This window comes from Dreissena polymorpha, chromosome 2 (assembly GCF_020536995.1).
Source record: "Dreissena polymorpha isolate Duluth1 chromosome 2, UMN_Dpol_1.0, whole genome shotgun sequence".
Classification (NCBI taxonomy): Eukaryota; Metazoa; Mollusca; class Bivalvia; order Myida; family Dreissenidae; genus Dreissena; species Dreissena polymorpha.
Genome location: NC_068356.1, coordinates 120,943,766 through 120,966,497, shown reverse-complemented (window position 1 = coordinate 120,966,497; position 22,732 = coordinate 120,943,766). Strand labels below are relative to the sequence as shown.

Here is a 22,732-nt window from a genome sequence, read left to right as displayed (position 1 = left end):
GCAACTAATGACCGGAATTCAATAAAACTTTATGGAAAGCTTCACTACCAAAAGGAGATGTGCATATTATCAGCCAGTTCTGGTCGGATGATTTTTCACAGACTTGTGGCCCTTTAAAATTTTCCATTAACTGTACATATAGTGCAATTCTTGTCCGGGCTATTTCTCAGCAACAAATGACTGGAATTCAATGACACTTTATGGTAAGCTTCACTACCAAGAGGAGATGTGCACATTATCAGCAGGTTCTTGTCGGATGATTTTTCACAGAGTTATGGCCCTTTGAAATTTTCCATTGTACATATACATGTAGTGCAATTCTTGTCAGAGCTATTTCTCAGCAACTTATTACGGGAATTCAATGGGAAGTTTCACTACCAACAGGAGATGTGCATATTATCAGCCGGTTATGGTCGGATGATTTTTCACTGAGTTATGGCCCTTTGAAATTTTCTATAAACTGTACATATAGTGCAATTCTTGTCCTGGCTATTTCTCCCCAACTTCTGACTGGAATTCAATGAAGCTTTATGGGAAGCTTAACTACCTTGAGGAGATGCGCATGTTATTTGTGGGTTCTGGTTAGATTATTTATTATCCCCACGCTTTTTGAAAAAAAGGTGGGGATATTGTGGTGATCTCCGCCGTCCGTCCGTCCGTCCGTCCGTCCGTCTGTCCGTCCGTCCTGGCCACTATCTCCTCCTACACTAAAAGCACAAGAACCTTGAAATTTACACACATGGTAGCTATGAGCATATGTGCGACCCTGCACTATTTGGAATTTTGATCTGACCCCTGGGTCAAAAGTTATAGGGGTTGGGGTGGGGCCGCGTCAGAAATTATCACTCATTTTTTTAGGTTATTTTACATTTACTTCTTTATTTCTACACCGATTCACTTCAAATTGATACTGGACCTCACCTATGACAATACGGTCAATCTCAACCATGCATGGCCCCATTCCCAACCCTGGGGCGCCCCGCCCACATAGGCCACACCCACCAAAAATTTCCATTTACTATAATTTTTTCATTTCTACACGGATTCACTTCAAATTGATACTGAACTTTTGTTATGACATTAGGGTCAATCTCAACTATGCATGGCCCCAATCCCAACCCTGGGGCGCCCGCCCACATAGGCCACACCCACCAAAAAATTCCATTTACTATAATTTTTTCATTTCTACACGGATTCACTTCAAATTGATACTGAACTTCTCTTATGACATTAGGGTCAATCTCAACTATGCATGGCCCCATAACCAACCCTGGGGCCCCGCCCACATAGACCACACCCACCCAAAATTGCCTTTACTATAATTTCTTCATTTCTACACCGATTCACTTCAAATTGATATTGAACTTCTCTTATGACAATACAGTCAATCTCAACTATGCATAGCCCCATTACCAACCCTGGGGCTCCCCGCCCACATAGACCACACCCACCCAAAATTGCCTTTTACTATAATTTCTTCATTTCTACACCGATTCACTTCAAATTGATACTGAACCTCTCTTATGACAATATGGTCAATCTCAACTATGCATGGCACAGTTACCAACCCTGGGGCGCCCTGCCCACATATGTCACACCCACCCAAAATTGCCTTTTACTATAACTTCTTCATTTCTACACCAATTCACTTCTAATTGATGATGAACTTCTCTTATGACAATACGGTCAATCTCAGCTATGCATGGCCCCATTACCAACCCTGGGGCACACCTAGGTCAAACATTCGGCGTGGGGATACGCGTCGGCCTCTGCCGCGCCATTTCTAGTTTAGAGAGTTATGGCCTTTTGAAATTTTTAAGTTGCTAAACCATCCATCGTATTATTTTGTCCAAATTTATGCCCCTCAAGACGTTTCCTTTTATCTGAATATATAGTGCAATATTGTGACAAAAAAACAACTTTGGGGAGCATCACCTGTCTCCGACGGTTTCTTGTTATATTGGTTACCTGGGTAAAAAGGAAGATGCCTAATTTTGAAGTCATCAGGTCAAAGGTATAGGTCACATGGATTTGTAACTGAAAACTCATCTCTGCACAGTGAACACTTAAACTTACAACAGCTATTTTTTTTGCCCAATTGGAAAAAGTACCAATACCAGCCCAATAGGGAAAATGTGCGCTAAACCCCCTGAAATTGGGAATATTCACGTCTTCAAGTCTTTACATTGGGAAAATTGTGTACAGTTGAAACCCGATGGCTCAAACTCGTCGGGACCGGCAACAAAAGTTTGAGCCATCTGGAAGATTTTTTTGTATACGAACAAGTCTAATAGTAAATTATATCAGCACGATTTTACTTAGCATATTTTCTGGTAACACAGAGCACTAAGAACAAAGATCAACAAAACATGCATCAGCACTACCTTCACATCATTTACATAAGAGACAGAACTGCATTTATTGATTTATTGATATTTTTGAAGAATGACATTATGTCAGTCTGTGTTGAGTTCCTTAGCTGTAGTCGAGAAACAAAGCTTGAGATTGAACATGCATCTACCAAAAAAAAAGCAGATTTTATACAAAAATATCATCATTTACTCAAATCAATTAAAGGGGCCTTTTCACAGATTTTGGCATGTTTTGAAGTTTGTCATTAAATGCTTTATATTGATAAATGTAAACATTAAATTTTAAAAGCTCCAGTAAAAAATCAAAATAAAATTAAAAAAAGGAAAAAATAAGTCGCCCGCTGTAGGGCTCGAACCAGTGACCCCCGGAATCCTGAAGTAAAAAGGCATTAGCCAACTGAGCTATTCTGCCAAGCATACATAAAACGCGTATTTTATACTTTATATAAGCAGTCTTCGTAGTTTCACAAATTTAAACGACAACAACAGAACTCTCCAAATTATTCCATCGTTTCGCGTTGCAACGCTTTATAATTTTTAGGTTTTTAAATCGTCAAAAGATGCATATAATGGCTAAATTAGACCATGGCAAATGTTCAGTTAAATACTGTTTCCTCACAAATATCATAACTAAACCGAAAATTTGCGAATCTGAAACAACTTTTTCCAATTTTGTCAATTTACCAAACCGTGAAAAGATCCCTTTAATGATTGAGGCAATGAAATGTTTCCAACCGATGTTAAAATCAATTATAATGTTGTCCTTATAGATTAACAGTTTATGCGACCCAAAACAAGTTCGAGCCATCTGAACAAAGGAACTTGTGAAAAATTGTGACCGGGACTGTGAAAACAGTTTGAGTCATCTGATAATTTGAGCCATCCAACAAAATTGTATATGACAAGATTTCTTTGAGAAACACTATGCCCCCCCCAGTAAGCCAAATATGAAGTTACTATGTAGTTTATCAGAGTTGCCACCAACCTGATGAAATAAAATTCACTGACTTTTCACTGACTTTTCCCTGACCAAATCTTGGTTTTCACTGACTAATTTCGGGACATATTCAGCCTCCTCCTCCCCATACAGCTGACCAAATCCACCCATTTAATGTTTATTTTATTTTTTAACATAAAATATTTAACAACTAACAAAGCAGTACTACTTGTACACTAATCTATGCATGATGCAAGGCTATACAGTAAATAACACAAAACCAAAGATAAACTAGGTGTAAGCATTCTTGAGTTATCATCCGGAAACCATTTTACTGCTTGGAGTCACTGTGACCTTGACCTTTGACCTAGTGATCTGAAAGTCGATAGGGGTCATCTGCCAGTCATGATCAATGTACCCATGAAGTTTCATGATCCTAGGCGCAAGCATTCTTTAGTTATCATCTGGAAACCATTTTACTATTTCGAGTAACTGTTTCCTTGACCTTGGACCTAGTGACCTGAAAATTAAAAGGAGTCATAGTCACTGTGACCTTGACCTTTGACCTAGTGACCTGAAAATCAATAGGGGTCATCTGCCAGTCATGATCATTGTACCTATGAAGTTTCATGATCCTAGGCGTAAGCATTCTTGAGGTATCATCCGGAAACCATTTTACTATTTTGAGTCACTGTGACCTTGACCTTTGACCTAGTGACCTGAAAATCAATAGGGGTCATCTGCCAGTCATGATCAATCTACCTATGAAGTTTCGTGATCCTAGGCCTAACCGTTCTTGAGTTATCATCCAGAAACCATCTTGTGGACGGACCGACTGACCGACATGTGCAAAACAATATACCCCCTCTTCTTCGAAGGGGGGCATAAATATATAGCAATAAAAAATCGATGCTTTGATGAGAGTATGAGCCAACCGGAAATTCGAGCTAAGTGAGTTTGAGCCATTGGGTTTTGACTGTATTTTATTTTTGCTCCCCAAAACTTTTAAATTGATAATTTAGTGTTGTCAAGTTGTCAATATTATATACTTAGATTCAAGCCAAAGTGCTGCATAGGGAAATAACTAAATGTTGCATTAAAAAAAAGTATATATATAATTATAAACCTTGATTTGAATTGGAATTTTTTTGACAGAAATAGGGAAATGTGTAGGTTTCGTCCCTATTGGTAAAGTGCCGTTTTCTAGTACTTTATAAAGAAGGAAAAAAAATGCTGTACATTCATGTAAAATGGTATAGTGGTTACATGGGTGGAAAAGAAGACACTTTTTTGTTTGGTCACTAGTTAAAGCTCAAGGTCACAGAAAGCGCTTTTCCCTACAAATAACTTAATTGGACTATGCTGGTTATTTGGGATAAAATAATGACACCAATTGATTATGAGTACAAAACATCAAAGGTAAAGAGAAAAGAAATAAGCCTTTTGATTGTGAGGTGAACAGGTCACAGATCGAGGTCACATGTGCTTGTAACATGAAAGTTTCTTCAGCACAATATCTATACAATTCTTATGATCATATATATTAGTATGCTGGTTAGTCTTTATGAAGGATGACCATTATTATTTTTATGCTTCTTGTAGGGTGGTATATGCTGATATAGCAGTGGCACCGTTCATCTGTCTGTCTGGCTGGCATTTCATTTCCAGAGTTTTTCCCTTAATGCTTTCAGATATTATTAAGAATAACTTTTGGGACTCTAATCGGAATGCAAATTGCAAACCCATCTGGCACTAGCCCATATTATATGGGCACGCTCATGTACAGCCCATATGGGACCAATATAACCATGTTTGATGGACCCTAGTTTAAAGGTGAAGGTCACACTCAAACTCGAAGATCAGTCCTCAGAATATGTGCATTGTTCAGCTTTTACAGATCGAACTTAATCATTCAAACAGTTATTTTAGAATAACATTTCTCACTTGTTCACCCTCTGGAGAGAAAACCTTGCATATTATGTCGTAGTCACGTATGTTGTCAAGTGATTTCCCATTTATTGCTTTCACTGTAATTTAATCAGAGTTAATTATGTTGGAACAAAGACCTATAGATAACACAGATTGGAAACTTCGCGCCTTATCGGGCTATCTCTCGGCGGGGTCACGTGGTCGAGAAACTGATAAGAACACTTGAGATCAGCAGACGATTTATTCCATGAATCAATCGGAGTAGTCCGGAGATAGCCGGTGTATCACGATTGCGATAAGATAGCGACGCGTCAGTAGCAACGGCTACGATTATCAAAGTTATGCAAAAATGTTATGGCGCTGTAGAAAGGCGGCTGTAACTTGGTCAATAATGATCCGATTTTTATAAAATAAAGTTTCATAGAAACATGAGTAATTATGTTTTTAAAAAATCTCGATTTTATACCTACAATAAGAATTTATAATGCCGCGATCATTGAAGAAATTGCGCTACGAACTTCCAAATCGCGGCGAGACTGCTGTTGAATAGTTTATTTGAAAGGCTTTTGCTGATAAAATATTCTTGTATAATTTGGTATTTCAAACAGTTAAAACCTTATAAAATATTATTATTTCAAAACGGATAGATATATGTGGACACAAAGATCTAGGTCTCTGATTAAAACAACATTACAGTAAAATAAATGCTATGATCGTTCGATCCAAAAACGGTTTTAGTTAGACTTATTTCAATATTGATTGTGTAGATTTTTTTCCATTGTTTAATTCTCTTTTTATTTAGATCTTATTCATGAGTTATAGGTTATTAAAGTTTTGTTTGTAATCCAGTTTTTTTCTTTTGGTAATTAAATTAAGCTTTCAGTATCGTGGGCTAGGATTTCGTGAAAAGAAAAAAACAAAAACATTTCACGCGCGTGTTAATCGTCGGATCAATTAGCGAACTGAGATGCTTTGTGTGTTTTTTCTTTACTCTTGAGAATTAATTAAAAGAAGGGATTCTTACTTCAATTATCAGTTTGCGTTGTTGATTGATTTTAATTGTGTGATCAGTGGCCGCGGCCGGCGAATTCATTCTTAAAATGTCATTGTGATGTCCAATTAAGGTTAGTCTTTGTTGTGAATGTGTTAGATTTTAATATACATGTTTAAAATAGTACGTTATAAACATGGTGAAATGCTGTATAAAACTGTTTAAAAAAAGGCTATTCTCACTTCAACGATATGGGATGAGAAATAGAAAAGTTTTTCAAAAAGAAACAAACCACTATGGCGACAGGTGTGAAAAATGATTGAATGAAATAACAGTATAAAATTGTACAAATTGTACAAAGGCAAAATCCTTTAAAATGACTTATTTTCGTCTACTTTTTATAAATCATACCTAGAATTACATATCACCAAGCATAACAATCTGACTTAATCGATTTGGGATGAAAAATGAAAAAGTTTATCAAAAAGAACAAAAACACGTTTGACAGCTATCTTGTACAACTGAAGAAAAGAGCTTAAAATTGTACCAACATTGTAAAAGGCCAAATACTTTAAATTGAATATTTTCTTCTAGTTTGTTTAAATCTATACTTAGATTAACATATTGCATAGCATAAAAAATCTAACTTCAAAGATATGGGATGAGAAATAAAATAGAAAAGTGTTTCAACAAAATACAAACCACTAGATTGAATGAAATAACAGTATAAATAGTACAAATTGTACAAAGGCAAAATCCTTTAAAATACCTCATTTTCGTCTACTTTTTATAAATCATACATAGATTAACATCTCACCTAGCATAAAAATCTTACGTTATCAATTTGTGATGCTTAATGAAGAAGTTTATAGAAAAATGCGTCGGGCCTTTCAATTTTTAAAAAATTATCGAAAATGAACGAATCCAGTGTTCTCTTTCAAATTCTGATAAATTAATAATTAATTAGAATAATAACTACCAAAACCTAAAGAATTATCAACACAGAAAATAAATACTTATTTTAAATCACACAAAAAATATTCAATATGTCTTTTTTCGGCGACCGACTTTGCTCACTACGTTAAGTTCGTAACGTTGCGCTTTCAGGCATTCATTGCTCTGCAAACTGACAACCGAGCGCTAAAAACACTAATTAACACATTAAAATTGTTAATAACATTATCAAAATAATATAAACTTACCAGATCATGCTCAGAATACCCTACGACATCAAATATTAACGACTCATTACGAAGAATAATTGTTTGCTTTATAAAAAAATGGCCGACAGCAGCTGGAACAGGGAAGAATCTACAGGTACACCGGCATTTCAAAATCAATGTCACGTGACCCGCGTCCGCCGATAGATATTATCGCATATCGCTATAGCGAAGACGAGAGATTCCAATCTGTGTTATCTATAGGTCTTTGGTTGGAAGGATCTGTGACAAACTTATTAAATTCTTCCAGTAACAGGAATTGACATTATTACATTCAAAACCTCAACCATGCATTTTCTTAGGGAAGAAAGGGAATATTTGTGCTAATATGCAATTATGGGCCTTAAACAGTGACCACTCATACACTTATGACGCTGAAGTGGGAGGTTTTAATGAATACTGATTGAAGTTGAAGGGATATTTAGTTCAGTAAGGTCCTCTGTAGAGCATCCCTTTCTCAGTCATTGACCAGGAAAGTTTTGACTTCCACAAATTGGTAATTTTTAACTTCAAGCTCATCATTTAGCCAAAATAAGGTTTTGATATATGCATAGCAATTTTAAACTCAGACATTCAAACATCACAAATTATTCAAAATAAATATGTAAATCATTGCATTGCATGCTACTTCAATAATGCAGTTGAATCTTATCAAAGTGGTTCATTGCAAAGGAATGACTAATGCATTGATAAGGATGTTTGAAGCTGTCTGCATTTTGTTTACTAATCTAGCCCCATGCTGTTTAAGATCCGCTCATGGCTTTATTAACAATTTCATTGACACAGTCTTTGATCTTTTACTCCCCTTAATGAGATCTTTTACTGTTATTACTTTAAAATAAAATTATCTAATCACCATATACCTCTTTATAAAACAGGACGAAACTTTGTTTCTTAGTGCACCATTAGATTTTGCATGCTTAATTAAATATGCCAAATAGGTTTGTTTTGTTAAACTTGTTGAGGCTTGAGCATTGACAAATAAACCTTAGTGGGTTGTGCCATATAGTTGAATGCTTAACACTAGCTTTATCAGTATTGAAAATATATTCAGATAATCTTTTGGCATTCCACAGTGCACAAGGACCCAATATTTAACGAAAATGTGGTGATATTGCAATGTATTGGACTGGTATGTTTTAATTTATTATTTTTATTTGTTGATATGATTTGTTGAATTTTAAGAGATACAATACAATTTAAAAAACATGGATCTACAAAGTACAGGTACTATTATTACTGTTTGTAATGTCTTACAGCATGATTTTGTTCCTCATAATTATGATTTAAACATAGGTGAGAAATAAATGTGAAAGGAAACATTTGGGGCTGACTGTGACATAAGCAAGCTTCATGCAAGTAATTATTTCTCCCCTTCCTTTACCCAACAGGATATGCAAGTAATTATTTCTCCCCTTTCTTTGCCCAACAGGATTTGTTATTACAATTTAATTGTTAAGGTAATAAAACATGTCTTTGTATATGAGATTCATATTTTTTTTAAATTACTTGATATAAGTCCTGTCATTCCATTCCATATATGACAGCTTAATAAATTAAAGACATGTGAATGTTTAGAAAACTTAAATGATCACCATATTGGACCCACATGCAGGCATCTAAAGATCTGTATGTCACATGCTTTTACTGAAAACATTACTTTAGGATATGTTTAAAAAATGATTTTTTCCAAAATAGGGTTTGACTTTTAAAAAAAACAGAAGTAAAATGTTACTTTTTTAAATCTTCAAATTATCCTGATACACACATTCTCAGAATAATTAGAAGTAGGAGTAGTTTTTAAAATCAATATACATAGATTGTATGTTAAAGAGAGTATGCATGGTTTTGTCAAATATTTATGAATTTTATGATATAAAATGTGTAAAAAACTTATTATACATATATTTCAATATAAATTAAAATAAAAGTTAAGAAGAAAATGTGTCAAAAAATGCGAAATAAGCCAGATATTTAATTCTGAAAAAGAAAATGTCTGTACAGTAGAATTAGCCAGCATGTATATCATGCATGTACGATGTGAATCTAAATTTAGATCATTTTAATTTCCTGCAACAATTCTATTCATACAACACACGAACACTTACACCGATCCTAATAAAAAGACGAACGATTCAGTTGTTGTAGGAAAATATGTACGAAATATCTTCGTCACAATCCGCTCGGGCGCAAATTTGTCTTTGCTGCATTTTATGAAATTAGTCTTCAATGTATAATTGTTCTTGCCTATTTTGTGTGATTGTAACATATTTTCATAAATATATTACAATTAAACACATATAAAAATCGTGCATTCTCTCTTTAAAAACTTTTATGCACCTGTTCATTATTGAACATCATGCAAAAATGTGTCTTATGCCATATGCGGCCAGAGTAGCATCACCTAGACTGCGTCTTTGGTAGTCTAGCCAGGAGTTGCTTGGTCAGCTATTGAGACCATGAAACCATGTGTTACTTTACAGCTGACACAATAGCTGCTGACCAGACGTCACTTGTATGAATACCAGTCTATATCTTCCCAGGTTGCATATGGCAAAAGACTCGTTTTCACATTATGCTGTTCAAATGAATTCTAGTTTCGATTCACTAAATGTATGGGGTATGTGATAGGCCTATTGTTGGTGTTCATCTGAGCCAATTGTATAAAAACAATGTGTGGATTTTGTTGTGGGTTTTTTTGGGGGGGGGGGGGGGGGCTATTTAAATTAAAATATTCATAATGGTTCCATACTGCAAAAATACTGGTAAGAAATAAAATAGTGACAAAATATGTATCTTTACAATGATAATATACATTTATTTTTATTAAATCTGTATGCCTTTGATGATACATGTATAAATGAGTACCATAATATGGTTGATACTAGCACAAAATGACTGTTAATGGTTAAAGTATGTTGCTTAGATTTGTTGCAATTAATTGAGCAATGTTATCTTTTAATGTGCAGAATATGGAAATACGAGTTCATTAATTTGTTGAAATGAGCTAGAAACCATCATTGTTCGAATGAATGATGTATTTTTAGTTGACATGGCTTATTTTGGAAGAAAAACATTAATAATGTTGTATGAAATATTCTTTTTCACAATGATGTTTGGTACGAACCATATTGTTTTAATAAATTCATTTAAATTTACTAAAATTTTCTTTTGTTTCTTCAAGCACTTGGAATCTTCTGCAATCAAGTACCATTAACTTATATGAAGCTCTAAAACATGGATCTGCACTCTTGTTACTGCTTGATAATTAACCAATAATTGTATAAGGGAAGATTTTCCCTCACAGACAATGAATGAAATGTGATTTATATGATAGGTCTAGCACCTGCTACATGAACATAAATATTGATTTCATCTAAATGTAATTACCAATAAATAAAGATATGAAACCAGTCTGAATTTATTGAATGAGTCTCAGGTTGGAGAAATGTCAATTACTAGAACATGATATATTTCTTCATCAGTCTGTAAATAAGAAGAAACCATTATTGTGAAATCGAACCACTTTACAGTTTATATCCTTTCCAGTGGAAAAAAATCCATCATAAAAAACATACAGAATAAATTGCCTCTATGGCTTTGTCAAAACAAACATATTTGCCAAGTCAAGCTAAATCGTGTTCAGTGTAGCTCCAGGCCTGTGCAATCAGGGGCTACTTCGTCCACTAAGGAAATCACAAAACCTTCAGAGACTTTATAACAGACTGGGTAACTCCTGATCAGACTGTGGGAACATGCAAGCTGGTCTTGAGCAAGGCAGACCAGCATTTTTGCATGGCATGGCTCGTATGTATATTGTATGTATACGATATGTTTTTTCTAAGCTGCTTAGTGGGAATGGTTGCTGCAAACTAATGAAGAGTATCTGGTTTGACCCCCACCGTGAGAGCATTATCCGTGGATTTTAGACCAAAACACTATCACAGCCTGCCTTTAATGTGTCTCAATAAGATAGGGTTTTGATGATCTTGAAACAATAAATACTGTAGGCGAAACAACTTAGTTTGGATAACTATGTGCACAATGAGTCACAAAGAAACCAGCGCTATTTTTGGCCCAATTGGGAAAAGTACCGGTACCAGGGAAAAATTTGCATCGTGAAGTCTTCAAATTGGGACATTGGTGTAATTGATTCGTTGCCAATAAATACTTTAAAATTTATATATATGTGTTTTTTTTGGACAGCAGTAGGGACATTTTTAGTTTTTCCCTATTGGGAAAGTACCGTTTTCAGGTGCTTTATAAAGAAAGAAAAAATCACTGGAAAGTAGTCTCACATATTCTTTAACCTTCTAATAAACATGTTCAATAATTAATTTTCATGCCCCCGAAGGAGGGCATATAGTGATCAGACCGTCTGTCTTTCCGTCACACTTTGCATTTAGGTTTCGCGTTTAGGTTTCGAAAAATGCTCATAACTTCTATGTCGCTTCAGATAGCAACTAGATATTTGGCATGCATGTGTATCTCATGGAGCTGCAGATTTTGAGTGGTGAAAGGTCAAGGTCATCCTTCAAGGTCAAAGGTCAAAAAAACAAATTCAAGGGAAGTAATAAGCTTCAAAGGGAGATAATTATCTGTACCTGCTAAATGATAAAATAATATATATCAAAGTGGCACAGTAGGGGGCATTGTGTTTCTGACAAACACATCTCTTGTTGTCCCCTACCGTTGAAACCGGAGGGGACTTATGGTTTGCGCTCCATCTGTCAGTCTGTCTGTCCGTCACACTTTTCTTGATCCTGCGATAACTTTAAAAGTTCTTCATATTTTTTCATGAAACTTGAAACATAGATAGTTGGCAATATGGAGATTATGCACATCATTTCATTTTGCTCCTACGTCAAGAATTCTGGTTGCTATGGCAACAAATATATTTTAAAAAATAAAAATAAAGATTACTGACAATTATGGAGTTTCACCGGTAGGCAACAATATTGCTTGGCAATCTCTTGTTCAATATTAATTAAGATTATGCTTCTTACTGCATTTCTATTTCTTGATTGTCTTAACTTCTTATGACCCCAAAGAAGGGCATATAGTAATCGGACCGTCGGTCTGTCTATCTTTTCGTCACTTTGGGTTTAGATTTCAGCGTTTAGGTTTCGAAAAATGCTCATAACTTCTATGTCCCTTCAGATAGCAACTTGATATTTTGCATTAGAGCTGCAACGATTCACCAACAGCTCGATTTGATTTCGATTTCAGACACTCCGATACCGATGTTTCGATTCGATTCATCTTCAAACCTAGTTTTATCATATATTCACTCTTATGCCTCAAAATTAACATTTCTGTTCAAATGTAATTTCAATAAAACACATAAAAAAGAATAGCAAATTAGGACTCAATTTTAATATAAAAACTTCTGATTAGCAGATTGTGTTGATTACACAATAATATATATATTAGATTAGTGGTTGAGCCGGACTTAGCGTAAGCCACATCCGTGAAGCACAGTTTACACTTTGCTTTATCGGTAGGGCTACCCCAACCCAATTACTGCCACACTTTTGATTTCAGCTTCTTAGGCGCATCTGATAATTTCAATTTGTCGGCAACAACTTGTTCAGCCATTTTGACGCTTTTTTCCGAAAGTAGACCGTAACGGGCTTATTGATTGGATGACTAAAGTAATAAGCAACCAATCGCGCGCGTCGTAATTACAGGTAAAGATAAAACCTACACCTTCCTGTATCAATAGGCAGAATACAGCGCGCTTTACGTATCTATGTATATATATATATGTATATATGTTAAAGAATCGAATCGAATTTGGTAGGTTTGGTATCGTAATCGAATCGAAGCATTTTGAATCTATTTTCGATGAATCGGATCGAATCGTTGCAGCTCTATTTGGCATGCATGTGTATCTCATGGAGCTGCACATTTTGAGTGGTGAAAGGTCAAGGTCATCCTTCAAGGTCAAAGGTCAAATATATGGCTTCAAAGCGGCGCAGAAGGGGGCATTGTGTTTCTGACAAACACATTTCTTGTTTATATCTAATTATTGTTGGTAGTTATGTTTGCTTTATTAAAAAAACAACATAATTTTCTTGTTTCAGATATCTGAAATGTGAATTGTTTGACTATGTTCTTATACTGTAAAGCGTGTTAAGTTTGAATGATCTCAAATCAGCCATAAGATATTGCACAATTCACATTATAAACTGACTTTTATTTTCAGGCTGACATTGAAGCATTTGATGGATTTCACTGGACATGAACTAATGTAGACAGACACCTTAGGAATATATCATACTACAGAATACAATAATGGCACGGCGAAGACTTGAATTAGCCATACAGGCAGGACAATCAATTGCTAAAGGTATCATAAGATTGAAGGACAACTTTGCATGATTATTTTTTTGTATATTAGAAATGTTTTTTTACTTAACATGTTATAGAGAGACTTGCAATTTCAAATTTAAAAAATAATTCAGATCTGGCCGTGTGATACAGAAATTAAAATAAAAAGTGTAATATACTTCCTAATACATTTAATGGACATATTTTTTAACATTATCGGTATGTTTTTATTGAAACTAAATTTAAATATGATGGAAATATGAACATATATCATTTCATGAGAAACTGATCTAAAGCCTGAAATACCTATTTTCGATAAATTATGGGTGTAGCTGAGAAAAAAAAATGTTGGATTTTTACATAAACTTCATAAAGAGATTAGCGAACAAATGCGTTGACCCGAGCGTATGAAATAAATAGCAATTTTATAGTACCGCTAATGAAAAATGAATAAAGCACACACAAATCTTCTGTAAGCAAGAAAACATTTGAATACAACTTTTAATCCTTTTTCATGAATTTATATTGAAAATTTGCAAACAATATTCTTTGTGGAATAGGTGTAGATTTGTTTTGTTATGTGGTTGAATGGCTAATGGAAGTTTAAAGTCAGACCTTGTCCTGGCTTTAGAAATCAGGATGTTGATCTAGCATTCCTGGTAGTTAAGTTGTTTGGTAGGTTGGTTGCCCTTAATTTACTATGCATTCCTTCTCAGTTGGTCTTTGTTGTTCATATTTTTGTATTTCATGCTTGGTAAGAGCTGTGTTTTAATTGTAACTTATTTCAGATTTTCAGATATACATGTAATTGTTAATCAGTATATGTATATGTAAATTCATAAAAAAATCAAATGTTCTGTTTGGTGAACATTTTATTCAAAGTGTATTCACCCATTCAATGCAAGTGTTAACTGTTAGAACATTGACATTTAAAATCTGCTTAGCTCATGGTAAAAGAAGAAGCTTTTCTAAGGCTTAATTTTGAATAATTGTTCAGTTTACAAGCAGGGAAGTTCTATGGATAGATTAAACTTTTGTTCACCCTTGTTTTCATTTGTGATGGAAGAATGACCCAGCTAGTGGCTGATATTCTATAACATTGTTTGAAGCATGTCACAGAGAACCATCAATTGTTAGAAAATAATGAATACTCCTCGGCTCATTCATTGAGTATTGATATTTTCATCATGGTTCAACTGCTTTACAATTCATGCAATTTTCCTCTTCATTATTTAAGTAACCTTAATATACCTTGGTATACATGTATCTCACTCTATCTCAATATGATCTTGTAATGGATATGTTTATATAGGAAAATAGATTACAGTTGAAATCAATACCATAACAAGGAACAGTTTTTGAAAGAAAAGACAACCTTGATATCATAATTACTATTTTGATAAAAACTTTGAAAAATTATGACAATATTTGAAGTTACATAGCGTACATGGGCAGCTTCAAATAAATCTGGCACAAAGGCGGTTCAGTGAAAATGCATGCATCTTCTCCCTTTTGTCTTGTATGTGATATACAGGTAATGTTTTTTTTTCAGATATTTAAAAAATAACTTGCAACAAATGATCATAAAGTCATGATGTTATGCACAAGAACTTTGTCTCTAGCTATGTTGCACTTAGAGGTCAAGGGGAAATTTCGATAATCATGAAGCATGTCCTTTCAGTAACTTTTAATTTATTTAGCGATATTACCATAACTTTCCATAAATAATTCTTCAATTTATTTAAAAATAGCTTTTTTATTAACGATCACTGTGTGGAAATGGCGTGAAATGCTCAAGACCAATAGCTTTTATTTAAGGGTCAAGGTCTTTATTACAGACTTTAGGTCATATATTGGTGTGGTAGTTTTTCTCAATGTCTTGACTTTTACTTCAGTATTCTTCAAGAAATCTGAAAATAATTGACCACATGATCACAAGAATAGAGGTGGCTTGCTACATGCAAGAGCTGTATCCATTTTTCTAAAGGTCAATTCTCACATGTCAACATGTTGGACATGGGTAGGATTCAGGAAAAGCCTTCCAGTTCTTAAACAAAAACTGCATTTTAGTTAGCATTGACTCTTTAAAATGTTTACTGCAATATTAAGCAGTATCATGTTTTGCAAATTCACTGTAAAGTCAACTCTTGTTTCTCATGTCCATATCAAAATAGTTGATAATTAAATTGGTGACTTATCACTTTTTGTGTAGTGTGGCCATATTACTGTGTGCTCATGCAGTCAACCAGCATTATGGTGGGTTTGCAGGGAAAGAGTACCCGGAGAAGTTCAGCCGTGTGTCTGTCGACCACAATATTACCTTGGAGAAGGAGGTGGGAGGGGTGTACTCTCTACAGTACTCGTTTGACGGCAAGTTCTTGGCCATAGGATGTGGCAACGGCACAATCAGGGTCAGTTCACAAAATGAGTTTGATAGTTTGTTATTGGGCTTAAAAATTAAATTACAAATTTTTTGATCATCATCAAATCAAGACTCAGAACCAAAAAACAAAATATATAAAATACCTGTAATGTATTAGGACAGTAAGTTATTAATTACATTTTGGAATATGGATGTTGTTTACAGTTACACTTGTTATAATAGGTTATTTATGTGCGCCTACCTGTGGAAAAACCAGGCTTAATGCTTGTGCCTAAGTGTCTTTCCAGATTAGCCTGTGCAGTCTGCACAGTCTTATCTAGGAGGACACTTTTCGCATAGTCTGGATTTTCTTTTAGAAAAATCTTCCTGTACACTTAAATATCCATGAATGTAGAAAGTTTTGTCCGAGCTTAGGCTGAGCGGATGTCATGAGTTAAGCTAGGACGACAGGGCAGGCTTGTGTTAAGCCTTGTTTTCACTGGTTGCTGCTCATATATTTAATGTACAATGTACATGGGTTTCTATTTCAGCTATTTGACACTGCTACAGGAGTTAAACTACCAGATATACGGAAGTCCCGATATGGCGGCTTCCCTATTATGTGTTTAAGGTTTCACCCAAAAAATCCTAGTATCATATATGCAGGGACGAGTGAGGGACAAATTCTCAGTTGTGACATATCAGACTTTGTTCATGACGGTTCGCCGCATGATTTACAACATGTGCAAAGTGACAAGGATGAACGTTGGCATGAAATCATCAGAGGTAAGTACATGAAAGGCTGAATGCGCAATCAATACTACGATATGAACTATGTCTTTGCTGTTAAATGGTGTAACCAATATTTTGTCTATCTTGTTGTCAAGAGCCTGTTAGGACAGTCACTGCAATGAGATTTGGACATGACATTATTAAAATATACTTGTTTTACCCAGTTAAAAACAGGGGAAAACGTTTTTAGGATGTTTTGGACATGTACATTTACCATAAACTTGGAAAAAAAAAGTATAATATTACAGATTCAATTGTATGTATCCTTATAGAATATTTATTACATGTATACACTTAAATCGCAAGGATATCAATTAACATCCTACCACAGGTGGTTAGCTTGTTGCTATGATATTAATTAGTGAAAACATCATTTTGAATGATAAATAATCATATTATAACGAAAAATTAAATTTTATGGAAAAAAAATTCACTATCAAATATATATATAACGAGGTATGCAACTCAAAATCACCCCAAAACGGAGTGCATCGCTTTGAACAGCCATATCTTCATCAATTGTGCAGCGATTTTCACGATCTCGGTCTTATTCAACGCAAAAATGAATTTCCTTTCTGGAAATGTATATGTCTTGCAATATTTTTACAAATGCTGGGTCAACTTTTAAGAAATAACACAATACGCAACTCGCATGACCCAGTTGACAATGATCATGCAGTCTTTAAGACTGAAATCTTCACAGAGTAAAGGGCATCTTCCCTACAAAGTTCATGTACCTCGATACCATAATTCAATAAAACGTATGAAAAAACATTATTACCGTTCTTGTCGTTACATTATGCATTAAGACTAACTGTCCAGCGTCATTTGAAACCTTTGTTTACATACATTTCAACTAACTGACATTTTAAACATATGAGTTATTTCATTGGTCCAATGCAGAGTGTCTTTTCAACTGGAGATTTCATTCATAAAGACTGCATGATCATTGTCAACTGGGTCATGCGAGTTGTGTATCGTGTTATTTCTTAAAAGTTGACCCAGCATTTGTAAAAATATTGCAAGACATATACATTTCCAGAAAGGAAATTCATTTCTGCGTTGAATAAGACCGAGATCGTGAAAATCGCTGCCTAATTGATGAAGATATGGCTGTTCAAAGCGCTAAACTCCATTTTGGGGTGATTTTGAGTTGCATACCTTGTTATATATATATTTGATAGTGAATTTTTTTTTCCATAAAATTTAATTTTTCGTTATAATATGATTATTTATCATTCAAAATGATGTTTTCACTAATTAATTTCATAGCAACACGCTAACCACCTGTGCATCCTACTAGACTTTGACACTCAAAGTTTCAGTTGGTCCCTAGATTTACTGAGAAAACTCCGACATCCTCTATACAAAAGGTATTTAAAGAACAAATGTTGACAACTGAGGTGCAAATATTGTTGATAACACTGATTAAACATTATCTGCATGAACTTGAAAAAAAATAAATCATACAGTAATTTCTGCATAATCTACATCAGTGGAAGCAAGCATGGTATTAGATCACAGTTTTCTTGTTTTGTAGAACGTAAAGGCTCTGCTAAAAATGAAATCAATTGCCTGGACTTTGACTACACATATACAAGATATGCAACTGCTGGGAAGGATTTGAGTATTAGAATATATGATGCAGCAACTAATCAGGTACACACTTGATATGTATGGGGAAGGTTATTTGTTAATTGGATTTATTAAGGTTATTATCTGCCACTTTCATTTTATTTGCTGTGAGTCATCATGTTTGACACACAGCAATGAATAAAGAGCACCCTATATTTTAATGTCAAAGCAAGGAAAAGTTTCATCAAGAAAACAGGCCTATGGGATCGATTGCTATAGGTTACACTACACTATTATTTTGACAAATGTTTACATCGCTCTCTTGAGAATAGGAGGGTCCAGGCTTGATTTTTGTCAGTCTGTTACAGAGTACTTTTGTCACTGTCTACAGTCGTATGGCTTCCATGTCTAAAGCATTGACACCTTCCAAGTCCCCATAATCATTGGCACTCTTTCAAAGACAATGTTTAATACTACACTGACTGTTTGGTGAGGTTTAGGTTTAGACTTAGACTTGAGTTAAAAACCATTACATAAGTGTATTGCTTTACATATAAATTTAGATGCTTTCAATTCATCTTTAAAGGGAGTTTGGATAATATTTATTTGCACTGCAGGTATTATGCTTATACAACACTGTGTATCGTTCAATATTTATACACAACTTTCAATTTAATAACATATTATCACATTCTTAAGTGTCACTTTGCATCTCAAATTACTCAACTGTCAGGCTATACACACGGTTGTTATTAAATTGTGTTTATTTTCATGCAGCTGACACAAAGTAATTTGGAACATTCCCCATTACACACCCACATATACTCATAATTAGCAAACATGTTTTATATCTTGTTAATGTACATCTGGACCAACAGAGGGTCATTAACATAACAATAAACTCTTGTTTATTTAATATTCAACAAAATCCTCACAAGTTACAAGAACACTTATTTATGATATAACTCCGTTGCTAATGATTAAGTTACCGAGATTATTTCCAATAAATACATCTTGATTGTATTAAAAAGTCAATACTGAGCTAAAATTTCAACTCTTGTTTACATGTCATGTTCAATGTTGTTGATATTTCCTCTTGAATCAGCCATAAGCAAATATTGTACATATAGTGGTTGAGTTGGGACATCACACATATTTGTTTATGGATGCATTTGCGTACTCGGGCTTATTAATTGTGTATTCATCATAATGCCATTGAGTTTAAATACATATACCAGGTTAATTTTTGTATAACTGGAGAATTCATTATGCTTGCTATCTTCATATTTACGCCCCCCTTCGAAGAAGAGGGGGTATATTGCTTTGCTCATGTCGGTCTGTCGGTCTGTCCGTCCACCAGGTGGTTGTCAGACGATAACTCAAGAACGCTTGTGCCTAGGATCATGAAACTTCATAGGTACATTGATCATGACTAGCAGATGACCCCTATTGATTTTGAGGTCACTAGGTCAAAGGTCAAGGTAACGGTGACTCGAAATAGTAAAATGTTTTTTTGAATGATAATTTTAGAATGCATACGCGGCCAACAGGGCACACTCTGAACAATATCAGAATATGAGATTTTTTGTATATTTTGTATATTAAATATTGTGTAAATGTTTAATTTTGTTGATTAATATAAATATAAGCAGGGCAGGGGAGGTAATACACTACAGGGGAAACAAATGCAATAAGTTTAAATTTATTGTTACAGATTTGCCTCCCTTGTAATATATTTAAATTTTACCAAATGTAAGGCTAACTGCATTTTTGTAATGCATACTACTACTACTACTACTACTACAACTACTACTACTACTACTACTACTACTGCTACTACTGCTGCTGCTGCTGCTGCTGCTGCTACTACTACTACTACTACTACTACTTCTACTACTACTACTACTACTACTACTACTACTACTACTACTACTACTACTACTACTACTACTACTACTACTACTACTACTTCTACTACTACTACAACTACTACTACTACTCTACTACTACTACTACTACTACTACTACTACTACTACTACTACTACTACTACTACTTCTACTACTACTACTACTACTACTACTACTACTACTACTATTTCTTCCACCACTACCACCACCACCACCACCACCACCACCACCACCACCACCACCACCACCACCACCACCATTCACAGTGACAAAAAACGTATTCAGTGACAAAAAACGTATTCACACAATAGCTGCTATTACAACTTATAGCCCATATAGGGGGGCATGCATGTTTTACAAACAGCCCTTGTTCTGTATAATGTTTCAATATATTTGTAGCAGGTTAATTCTGTATTGGTCAGTTCAGCTAGATTCGGAAGACAGATTTTTGTCATTTAAGCTTATTGCTGGACTTGTAAATCTAAAATTTAACTTCATCAGAAAAAATATCATAAACTTTAAATACTATTATTACATCTTTTTGTATTTAATTAAATTATATAAATTGCTTCATAACTCCAAACTACACTTCACAACTATTGCTGTTAATTACAAAGTGTGAGAACACAAACATGTTTTTATGCCCCCAGTAGGGTGGTATATAGCAGTTGAACTGTCCATCAGTCTGTCTGTCTGTCAGTCTGTGCACCCGTCCGAAAACTTTTTATGCCCCCCTTCGAAGAAGAGGGGGTATATTGCTTTGCTCATGTCGGTCTGTCGGTCCGTCCACCAGGTGGTTGTCAGATGATAACTCAAGAACGCTTGGGCCTAGGATCATGAAACTTCATAGGTACATTGACCATGACTCGCAGATGACCCCTATTGATTTTGAGGTCCTTAGGTCAAAGGTCAAGGTCACGGTGACCAGAAATAGTAAAATGGTTTTTAAATGATAACTCAAGAACACATACGCCTAGGATCATGAAACTTCATGGGTAGATTGATCATGACTTGCAGATGACCCCTCTTGATTTTGAGGTCACTAGGTCAAAGGTCAAGGTCACGGTGACCCGAAATAGTAAAATGGTTTCCGGATGATAACTCAAGAACGCATACGCCTAGGATCATGAAACTTCATGGGTAGATTGATCATGACTCGCAGATGACCCCTATTGACTTTGAGGTCACTAGGTCAAAGGTCAAGGTCACGGTGACCCGAAATAGTAAAATGGTTTTCGGATGATAACTCAAGAACGCATGCGCCTAGGATCATGAAACTTCATAGGTAGATTGATCATGACTTGCAGATGACCCCTATTGATTTTGAGGTCACAAGGTCAAAGGTCAAGGTTACGGTGACCCGAAATAGTAAAATGATTTTCGGATGATAACTCAAGAACGCTTTTGCCTAGGATCATGACACTTCATAGGTACATTGATCGTGACCCGCAGATGACCCCTATTTATTTTCAGGTCACTAGGTCAAAGGTCAAGGTCACAGTGACAAAAATCGTATTCACACAATGGCTGCCACTACAACGGACAGCCCATATGGGGGGCATGCATGTTTTACAAACAGCCCTTGTTAACATTGGCCATACCTTTTGCAATATTGAAGATAGCAACTTGATATTTGGCATGCATGCGTATCTCATGGAGCTGCAAATTTTGAGTGGTGAAAGGTCAAGGTCATCCTTCAAGGTCAAAGGTCAAAATATGGCTTCAAAGCGGCGCAATAGGGGGCATTGTGTTTCTGACAAACACATCTCTTGTTCATTTTGGGTTCAAAATTTGTTCGCATTTCAAAGATCTGCTTTCTCATTCATACCTTCTGTTACCTGTTGTTGTTTTTTTCGGTATGTGGACAACAGTCCTTTCAGCCGGCAAGATAATTGGTGTAGAATTCTTACATTGAAATTATGATATAAAAATAAATTGTAAAGTAGGTTACTTTGTTTGTTTTTTGTATGCATAACAATAAAAAGCCTTGACTATTTATTTGACTATTAATTAATGTTGGTTAAAAATAGAACCTATACTATTTTAAACATTTCTCTGCCTTGCGTTTTGAGTTCAATCATATCTGTGTGTGAACTATGAAGGTCTTTAAAATGATGATGAAGCGAAAAAGTCTCAAAGAGCATTTAAATCATTGCTAGTTTTAATGCCCCCGGTAGAGTGGCATATAGCAGTTGAACTGTCCGTCAGTCCGTCTGTCAGTCTGTGCGTCCATCTGAAAACTTTAACATTGGCCATAACTTTTGCAATATTGAAAATAGCAAATTTATATTTGGCATGCATGTGTAACTCAT

At 35.0% G+C, this 22,732-nt stretch overlaps 1 protein-coding gene across 6 annotated transcripts in view; it reads left to right on the top strand.

The window, feature by feature from the left end:
• LOC127868775 (zinc finger protein 678-like) overlaps positions 1-22,732 on the top strand; it is a 68,927-nt gene that overhangs the window by 18,673 nt on the left and 27,522 nt on the right. For 3 of the 6 annotated variants that reach the window (XM_052410837.1, XM_052410838.1, XM_052410840.1), the window contains exons 2-5: positions 13,658-13,801; positions 16,051-16,193; positions 16,696-16,930; positions 18,477-18,595. The exons of 1 other annotated variant lie outside the window; for it this stretch is intronic. In XM_052410837.1, the coding sequence (XP_052266797.1) occupies positions 13,747-13,801; positions 16,051-16,193; positions 16,696-16,930; positions 18,477-18,595 (552 nt within the window). In that variant the 5' untranslated portion in view covers positions 13,658-13,746. 2 more of the 6 variants (XM_052410836.1, XM_052410839.1) reach the window with 2 other exon arrangements.